At 59.0% G+C, this 8,845-nt stretch overlaps 1 protein-coding gene across 2 annotated transcripts; it reads right to left on the reverse strand.

The window, feature by feature from the left end:
* Positions 1-1,328: 1,328 nt before the first annotated feature.
* Positions 1,329-8,374, reverse strand: FAAH2 (fatty acid amide hydrolase 2; the record flags this gene model as incomplete). Of its 2 annotated transcripts, none has more annotated exons than XM_084212915.1 (11): positions 1,329-2,061; positions 2,711-2,905; positions 3,532-3,643; positions 4,549-4,668; positions 5,006-5,123; positions 5,911-6,046; positions 6,526-6,645; positions 7,012-7,221; positions 7,497-7,630; positions 7,931-8,013; positions 8,177-8,374. In XM_084212915.1, the coding sequence occupies 11 exons, from the start codon at positions 8,372-8,374 to the stop codon at positions 1,886-1,888; spliced, it is 1,602 nt and encodes a 533-aa protein (XP_084069041.1). In that variant the 3' UTR covers positions 1,329-1,885. The 2 variants fall into 2 exon arrangements, with proteins under 2 accessions (XP_084069041.1, XP_084069042.1); XM_084212916.1 differs by having other exon boundaries at positions 1,891-2,061; positions 2,850-2,905.
* Between the last annotated feature and the right edge of the window lie 471 nt (positions 8,375-8,845).

Here is an 8,845-nt window from a genome sequence, read left to right on the forward strand (position 1 = left end):
TGTTCTCACTGCAGAAGGCAGCACAAGGGAGGCAATGCTTCCCTGAAGCAGTGAGGGTGACTGCAGGCCAGTCCCCAGCCCCCCTCTGAACCCCAGCACATCCGTTCCCCTTCTGCCATGGCCAGAGGAAAAATCCCAGCAACTCTCCCTGTGTTGTGGCATTAACTGAGATTGTGGGGATTAACCCCCTCTGCACATCCTCTCCTTTGTCTGCATCCCCCTCACACTACCCTGAAGCACCAGCACTCCCCCCAACCTTGATCCAGCATTTCCTCTCTGCCCGACTGCTGTATCAGAAACCCACCTCACCAACCACACTGTTGAAAACAACACCCTCAGCTCAGCAACCTCACGTTTGGCTCCGAGTGTTCACTGGAAGCGTTAGCACGGTCTGCTCAGCTGCCAGGCTTCCTCCAGATGGGGAACAGTCCGTGTTGCCTGCGCTGGGAGGCGTGATTTGACTTGGGTGGTTTGTACCTCCTTTGCCGAGCCAGGGTTTGTTTTTTTTTCCTTCCTTGCTTCCTCATTAGCAATGTCCCAGCTGGGCACGGGTGCTCAGCAGTGCCCTCTGCACACCAGAGCTGAGGCACAGCCTGTCCACCACACCATCCCAGCATCCTGCACTACTTTTGCACAGACCATCAGTGGCATGGGGACAGAGAGGAGCAAGGAAGGGCTCAGGCCAGGACTGACACATGGCAGGGCAGACACGGGCCAGGACATCCCAGCAAAACCAGTAGCCGGTTTTATCCTTGCCAAGACCAATGCTGCAGGCTGGGCACAGAGGGCTGGGGCCCCTCATTTTGCCCTGGAGACTATGAGGGACCTGCACATGGTTCTGCATCACCTCAAGAGCTCCAGGTCTCTGGCAGCCCACTGGGACAAAACACAGCTGAACTTGTGCTTCCCAAGAATTGCACAACCATTGCAAGACTAACAGAGCCATTGACGGCATTGTTGTGGGGCTCATAAGCACCATTCAACTCTGCCCAGGGCCCAGCAGTCACTGTTGCCCCGGGCATTCCAAAACAAGAGCTCTAGAGTGGCCAAGAGCCACCCCAGATGTCAATGGCAGCATCGCCACTGTTGTCCCTGCACCACTTCAATGGCCAGCAGTGCTGGGTAACCCTGACACATCCCTGGTAGTGATGGGGCTGGGGCCTGGCAGGAGCTGGAAGGGAGACAGCCACAAGGAAAAGGACACACAGCCACAGGAGACTGGACAGGCTCTTTAATACCCCACTGAATACCAGTGCTGAAATGCTCCCAGCTGTGCCTGACAGCTGCACACACTGCAGAGCCCAGCACCCACCCCCCCCACAAAGCACTGTTGGTGACAGGCTTATGGCTCCTCCAGCCCCCACAACCCCTCTCCCTTTTTGGTCAGAGGGTGGGGAGAAGCCTGCAGGAGCTTGGGAGGACTGTGGGGGCTAGCAAGCCTTGGTGCAGCAGGCACAGTCCAGCCCTGTGGGTAGGGTCAGGCCAAGGAGGACCCCGAGGGGCACTGCACAGCTGCCCCCAGCAATCTGGAAGCACGTCCTCGGCCCAGCTCTCACTCAGCGCCTTTGAAAGTGGAAAGGTTACAGAGCTGGCCAACTCCACGGTCTGGAAAAGGTGGGTGGGTGCCCACTGCAGGCAGGATGCAGGCAGGGCATCCTCAGACTGTGGCACTGGGGCTCCTGAGGGGTTTGGGAAACGCAGGTCTCTCCCTGACAGAGGGTGCCACAGGGGTGAGGACTCCAGGGGCAGTGGTCCAGCTGTTCCTGCACTGGAGCCACCAGCAGCCATTCCCAGCAGGGTGCAGGGGGATACAGAGGGAGCAGGCAGTGCCGAGATGAGATCAAGCATCAGCACTTATCACTGCCTCTGTCCCCGTCTCCCAAGATTAAACTTCCCCTGGCAAAACCCATCCTCCAAAAGCTTTCTCCAGGTACCGGGCCACCGCCAGCGTCAAGTGGTCATTGTAGGAGGCTGCCACCAGCTGGATGCCCAGCGGCAGCCCCTCACTGCCCAGCCCCAGCGGGCACTGTGTCACTGGCAGGCCCAGGACATTGAAGATGGCTGCAAGAGAGAAGGTTGCATAGATCAGAGTGAGCACAAAGACTGGGATACATCACTGCCTGGCTCTCCCACCCTGGGCAGGCAGCTCTGCCATTCACAGCACCAAGATCCTGGGAGCTGGTGCTTCATGCAGCAGTGCAGAGACATGGTGACAAGGGACATCACTGGCCAGAGATTCCCAGTGCCCACATCACGTGTATAAACAGCATCCGTGAGGGATGGCACACATTGTGGCATGCCGAATTTGGGACATTCCTGCGCCAGGCACCAGCCCTCCATCACTCCACAAAGCAAGGCAGCACTGACACTGGCACTGAGGTGTTCAGACCACATGGGAACCACACAAGGGGCCCCAGACTGTACCCCAAGAGATGGCAGGTCTCAGGTTTCTGCTAAACCCCTATATCGCACACGAAGTCACCCCTGCTCTGCTGTGGACCTTTGGCAAAAGGTAAAAGATGCCACACAGTATGAAGCACAACAACCCTCACTCTCTGGAGCAACAAGACACATCTCTTTGCTGCACAACCCACTGTCAGCAATGCAAACACTTTGGATACAACACCCCAGCTGCCAGCCCACACTGCTGCCACAGGGATTTCATTTTGGTAGCCGTAGCTGCAACCCCACAGGAGCCAGGGCTGCTCACCTGTGTAGGCAAAATTGAAGGGCATGCAGATGGGGGAGTGGTGCTTGGGGGCAATGGTGGGGTGTGAAGGGTAGAGGAGCACCCCATCTGGCCCCAGCAGTGCCTCCATCTCCTCCTGTAGGCTCTTCCCCATGCTCACCAGCTTGGCCTTCCCACTGATGTTGAGGTTCACCAGCTTCTCTGTCAGTCCCAGGGCTGCAGGAAAGGGTAGAAATGGGGACAAGAGCCTATGAGAGGACTGTGGTCTATGTGGGGCACAAACACAATGCCCAGCCCCATGCAACATCCCCTGCTTCTGGGGTGGCCTCCCAAGTACCCCTTCCTGCCAGTAGCCACAGCAGATTGCCCCTAGCACAGCTTTGTGGGCAGCATTCCCCCAGCTCTGCCAAGGGACAAGCATTCAGCCTGCCCCTTCCTTCCAGCTTTTCCAGCCAGTGGGGTTGAGCAAAGCTGGCAGAACGACTACAGCACTCATTAGACAGCATTAGGGTCTAATCAGGGTTCTCTAGTACCTGCTGCTATGAAACAAGATCGGTGCAGACCATGACTGAGCCCTCTGAGCCCCCAGCAGTTCTGGTGTGGCTCACAGCAGAAGTGAACCCTGCCCCCAGCTCCATCACCCCCGCTTCTTCCCCCAAGGTACCCACGCCCATTTATCAAAGATCCACACTCTTGAGCTTGCATCATTACAAACTAGGCTGAAGCTGCTCAAGGCAAACCCCCGGTTCCTTCACTGGGCATTGGAAGGGTAATACTTGCATTTAACAACTTGCCCACCCAACCATTGCCTCTGCACTTCCCAGGGCCCCTGCCAGCATTACCGATAGCTGGGAGAGTGTGAGAAGACATCCCCACGAGCCACTTCATCAGCTCCCACAGCGGCCACACTGGCTTCCCATGGTCCCCCAGCAGGTCTGTGAATCGTTGTGCCTCCTGTAACACACCCACTCCCCCTTGTCAGCAAAGCCAAGATGCAGCAGGGAGGCACAGGCTGGCAGTGGACAGTGAAACTCAGGTAATCCCATTATACCAATGGGATTCCCGCTTTCACATGGGAGATGACCATCGGGTGCTCCACAGCTCTGACACTGATCCACGACAGCAGCAGGGGCATTTTTCCCTGCCAGAGACAGCAAGGCGAAGGGAGAGCCCCCCAAAGCAGCACCCAACTGACAAAATGCAAGGGATAATGTCCCAGAGGCATTTCTTCCTGTGATATGGCAATTGGACCTGAAAGGAGGCGGCAGAGGAGCCAGACAAGCCCTCCTTTGGTGTGGTGGGGCTGGGCTGTTTCATCACTCCCTCTGTGCCAGGAATGCATAAATTATGACATTCCCAGAAGTTTATTTTGTCACAAAGTACTTTCTTGCATGCACAGAGCATAGCACAGCAGCTGCAATGCCAGGGGAAAATTACACAAGCAGGCCTCCTGCTGGAAAGCTGCTAGTCCCCTGCCTGTCCTGGCATCCCAAAGCATGTTAATCCCAGCCTACAAGTCAGAAGACACAGCATGGGACAAAGAGCAAGGCAGGATGCCCCCTGCTTGGCTGACTTACCAACCTGCATGGAAAAGGTCAATGCACCAAAACAACCTCCCCCCTCCTGATTACCACATTGCTCCTCTGCTGAGAGCCAGGGTCTCAACCCACAGGACAGCAAGGGAGAAGGTGCTGTGCAACTTTAGGAAGAGGTGAAAGGAGGACTGGAGGGTGCACATGGAGCAGGGAAAGCCCCTGGGTAGGTTTGGGAAGCCTACAGCTCTCCACAGCTGGCCCCAAACAGCTGTTTCTTCCCTGATGACTCCAAAGTTGCGCCCTCACCAACTCACTCTGACACACCTGTCCCTCACTGTCCTTGGATGACATCATGGCTGACCAGATCTGGAAAGAATACTTCATCTTGTGGATTGCCACATGCTGAACCCGGACCCCGAGGTCACTTTCGAGGTGCTCCACCACCTGCAGGGAAGAGCAAGGATGGGTCTGTTTCCATAAGGATTTGATGCCTGCCATCAGCCCATGGAAACTACAGAGAAGAGAGTAAGGGGACCTACTCACAAGATCTTCCCCCTGTGTCTTCTTTAGCCCTGAAGAAGAAAAAGTTCTTTCTACTTTTTAACCCCTGAAAGCAGAGGATTGTGATGCAAGGCTGCCTCCCCAGCCCTTCATTTTGCCAGCTCCTGCAGGAGCCCCACACAAAGTAGCTCTTTCCCCTCCCCAGGGCTCCTTTGACTGGTCTCCCCAGGTTCTGTTTTAAGGCTCACCTCAGTGAGTAACATCCTCTGCTGCTTCCTACCTTCTTTTGGGCCTGCAGGATCTCCTTGTCCACAGGTGATACAAAAATGGACCCGCCATCATGATACATGCAGTGGAATTTGATTTTCTCCAGCGACACTTTCTCATTCAGTTTCAGCCTGGGAAAGGAATGATGCTTTGTCACAAATCCATCCCCAGCTCATCTGCAGCTGCTAAGAGGTTCTCACACACTTGTTTTGTGTCCTCAAGAGACCCTGCTCTGTCCCCCAGAGTGGCAAGGTGAGACCCTGAAGACCTACTGCCCACAATGCATCTAGCTGCTCATCTGCCCCCTCAGTCCCAACAAGTTTCTCTTGGGAAAGTTCTCATTTCTCCAGAAGCATCTTGTGACTACAAACCCTGGCTTCAGCCGAGCCTGGGATTGCACAAGAGCCTGGGAAAAAGCAAAGTGGTAATGGAAAGAGCAACTGTGTGCAGGCTGTGGCAAAAAGGAGGGCTGCCCCATGTGCCCCATCTCTGCTCTGCACGCCCTCACTGGCATGCAGCATGGTTGCACTTGATTGCACGGATCAAGAACCGAAGGAACTGAACTGGCCATGGTGTGGGGATTGAAGACTCCTCATTCAACAGGAAAAAAGCCGCTGTAATACCCAGAAGCAAGGCCAGCCCTGGGAGGGGTGCGTGGGACAGAACTGGGAAGCAGCTCACTGGTGAAGGGGGACCTATCAGTCTGCCCACAGCTGCTGGTTCCTGGGAGCACGTGGGTGGTGGGAAGGGCAGTCCCAGCAGCCAAGGTCCTGCTGAAGCCAGCAGCAGAGGAAGGAAATCAGTAACAAGCAAACTGGGTAGGGTGCAGACCTGTCTCGTACAAAGGCCTCATACATTGTGAGGACCAGAGAGCTGCCGACTCCAGCTCAGCAGCTTGGAGCAGTGGGAACAACTCACTTGCTGACCCCAGGACCGGCCATGACTCTCAACACAGGCTCCAGGTCCTCTGCGTAGCGGCACATGGGCCCTGTGCACAGGTAGCTGGTCCGCACCCCGCGAGCGTTTGGGAACTGGCCATCGTTGGGCACCACCCCTGAGAGCAGAGAAGTCAGATACTACCCCAAGCATCGCCTCCAGATGGGGACAGCCCTCCTGGGGAGTCTTTGGGTGCAGGGAGACATGGCTCCCAAGGGACTGTACACCCCACAAGTGCCGATGGCAAGGTTCATGGAAGGGGGGATGGGGGGAAAAGCACCAGTCAGGACACTGAAGGACACAGAAACATCCCAGCAGATCCCAGCCTTGTGAAAACCTCCCATGCTGAGGATGCAATACCTGCAACACCATTTCCCATGTGCCTGGCATTCTGCCACCAAAAGCTTCCCAACTGCCAACCCCAGCTGTATTTCCTCAACAGTCTTGTCCCATGCAAGAAGCTACCTGACTCCTTACAGCAATCCCACCAGTGACCAGCACAGGGGTGTCCTGACAGGGCTCATCCCACAGCCCCCATTCCACCTCATGGCCTCTCTGCTGGTGGGGAAGAGGAGGAGACGCCAGCGCCCACCTTACCTGTTGTGGGTTTATGGCCAAAGACTCCATTGAAGAAGGCAGGCATTCGGATGCTACCGCCGATGTCAGAGCCCACACCTACGACTGAGCAGGCAGCTGCCAGGACACTGCCCTCCCCACCTGCACAGGAGAAAACACGGCAAAACCCGACAGATTTATGGTGCAAACCACCCAGGGAAGCAGGAACGCCTCACAGGGAGGGGTGTGGTTTAGTGATGGGTAGGGGATAGCTGGGGAACGTGGGCCAAGGGGATTTTCCTGCCAAAGTACAACAGAGCAGGCTGAGACAATGCCAGATGAAACACCCAGAAGAGGCAAAGCAGCTAGCCCTCCCAACAGCCTACAGCAGTGCCCAGGAAAGAGGCCCGTAATCTCCGCAAGAGCCCAGGGACACGTTAATAGCTGTGTGCGGAGACTTGGAACTCTTCCCTCAACGCATTTTAACCTGCCACTTGTGCAGGACCGTGCCAAGGTGCTGGGGTTCACCTGAGCTGCCGCCCACAATCCTCTGCAGGTCGTAGGGGTTGTTGGTGCACCCGTAGACCCTGTTGCTGGACTCGTACCACATGCAGAGCTCGCTGCAGTTGGTGACACCTAGCGGGATGGCACCTGCCTGCTTCAGCCGTGACACCACAGTGGCATCCGAGGTGGCGATCACGTTGCGGCGGTTGACCAAGCCAGAGGTGTTGGGCATCCCTGTGGTGCCAAAGTCAACAGAAGGGAGGCATCAGGGCCAGTGCCCCGAGAAGACCCAGAGCTGCAGGAAGCAGGTTCCCAGTGAGAGCTGCTCCTCTGAGGCACCTCAAGCTCTGTAGCAGCTGTGTGCTACAAATGAGCACAAATGCAGCAGCCCAGGCAGAGCTTGGTGTAAACCAGGGAAAGGGAGACTACCTCCCTCCAAGCACCTGCCACAGCCACCCACTACTCTGGGGAGCACATCAAGACCTGGAGAGGCACAAAGATAAACCCACCATAGAGAGAAAAGGCCTCCTTAACGGTGATGGGAACTCCCAACAAGGGGAACTTCTCCTCCAGGCAGTCATCGCCAGGACCCTCCGAAAGGAGCTTATCGACCTGCCGGGCTTCCTGCAGGGCCTCCTCGAACCTGCAACAAAGCACCCGGTGATGTTCTGGCACTGGATCAGAGAGGAGCGGGGTCGCCGCAGGGCGCGTGGATCCCAAGTGCGGCAGGAGCTTGTGGGGGAAGTGAGACTGCTTGGTGTTTGCCGGAGCCGAGAGCGGCTTCCCGGCCCAGCCGCCGCCGGGCGCTCGGCACGGCGCTGCTGCGGTGGCGGCGCGGGGATCCCCGTGCCCCTGGCAGAGTGCAGCGTCCGGGCCTGGGGCCCCAAGGCAGGCAGGCGGGGAGACGCTGTCTCCTCGAGGGCTCCCTCTGCCTCCAGCTCACCTGTCCTTAACCAAGGCATTGATGAGGGGATTCACCTCCTTGATCCTCTCCACGTACGCCTCCACCACCTCTACGCACGCCACCTGGGCACGGGGCACAGCGGGTCCCGCCGTCAGGCGCGGGCGGCCGGGCGGACCGGGACCCGCTATCCCCGCTCCCCCTCCCCGGGCCGCGGATGGTACGTGCCGCGCGCGAAGACGGGGCACCCGCTGCCCCCGCTCCCCCTCCCCGGGCCGCGGGTGGTACCTGCCGCGCGCGGAGCAGCTCCGCGAGGCGCCGCGCGGGCAGCAGCAGGAGCGCGCACCGCGGCGGCGGGACGGCGCGCGGAGCGGCGCGCGCGGAGCCGGCGCGCGGCGGCGGCAGCAGCGCAAGCAGCGCGAGACAGACGCGCGACAGCAGCCGCAGCAGCAGCGCGAGGCAGCGCTCCCCGCGCGACAGCGCCATGACGGTTCTGCGCGCGCCGCCCCGCCCCTCTTCGCGCGGAAGTGACGTCCGGGTGACGCCCCGCCGGCGTTGCCGTGGCGACCGTCCCGCCGCGGCCCGTGCCGGTCCCGGTGCCCGTCCCGGTGCCGCCTGCCCGGGGGCCGCGTCGGCCCGGACTCCTCCGGGAACGCAGCGATGCCTGGCGAGGCGGGGAGAAGAGCGGCCTCGCCCACCTTCTGTCTCGCTGCGTGGCGCTCAGACCCGCTCCGCCCGCTCCTCTCTCCGGGACAAAGGCAACGGCTCGGGGGCGCACACGGAGAGCGAGCTGTGCTGGCGCCAAGGGGTAGCGGCGCTCCCAACGGGCGGCGTGTGCGGCGCAGCGAAACGCGCCCCGGGCAGGGCTGTCCTGGCAGCCTCGCCTGGCTCGGTGCGGCGGCAGCCCGAGGCGCCGGGCTGGGCCCAGCAGCCGCAATGCCTCGCAGCTGCCCGCGG

This window comes from Fringilla coelebs (assembly GCF_963513975.1).
Source record: "Fringilla coelebs genome assembly, chromosome: 11".
Taxonomy (NCBI): Eukaryota; Metazoa; Chordata; class Aves; order Passeriformes; family Fringillidae; genus Fringilla; species Fringilla coelebs.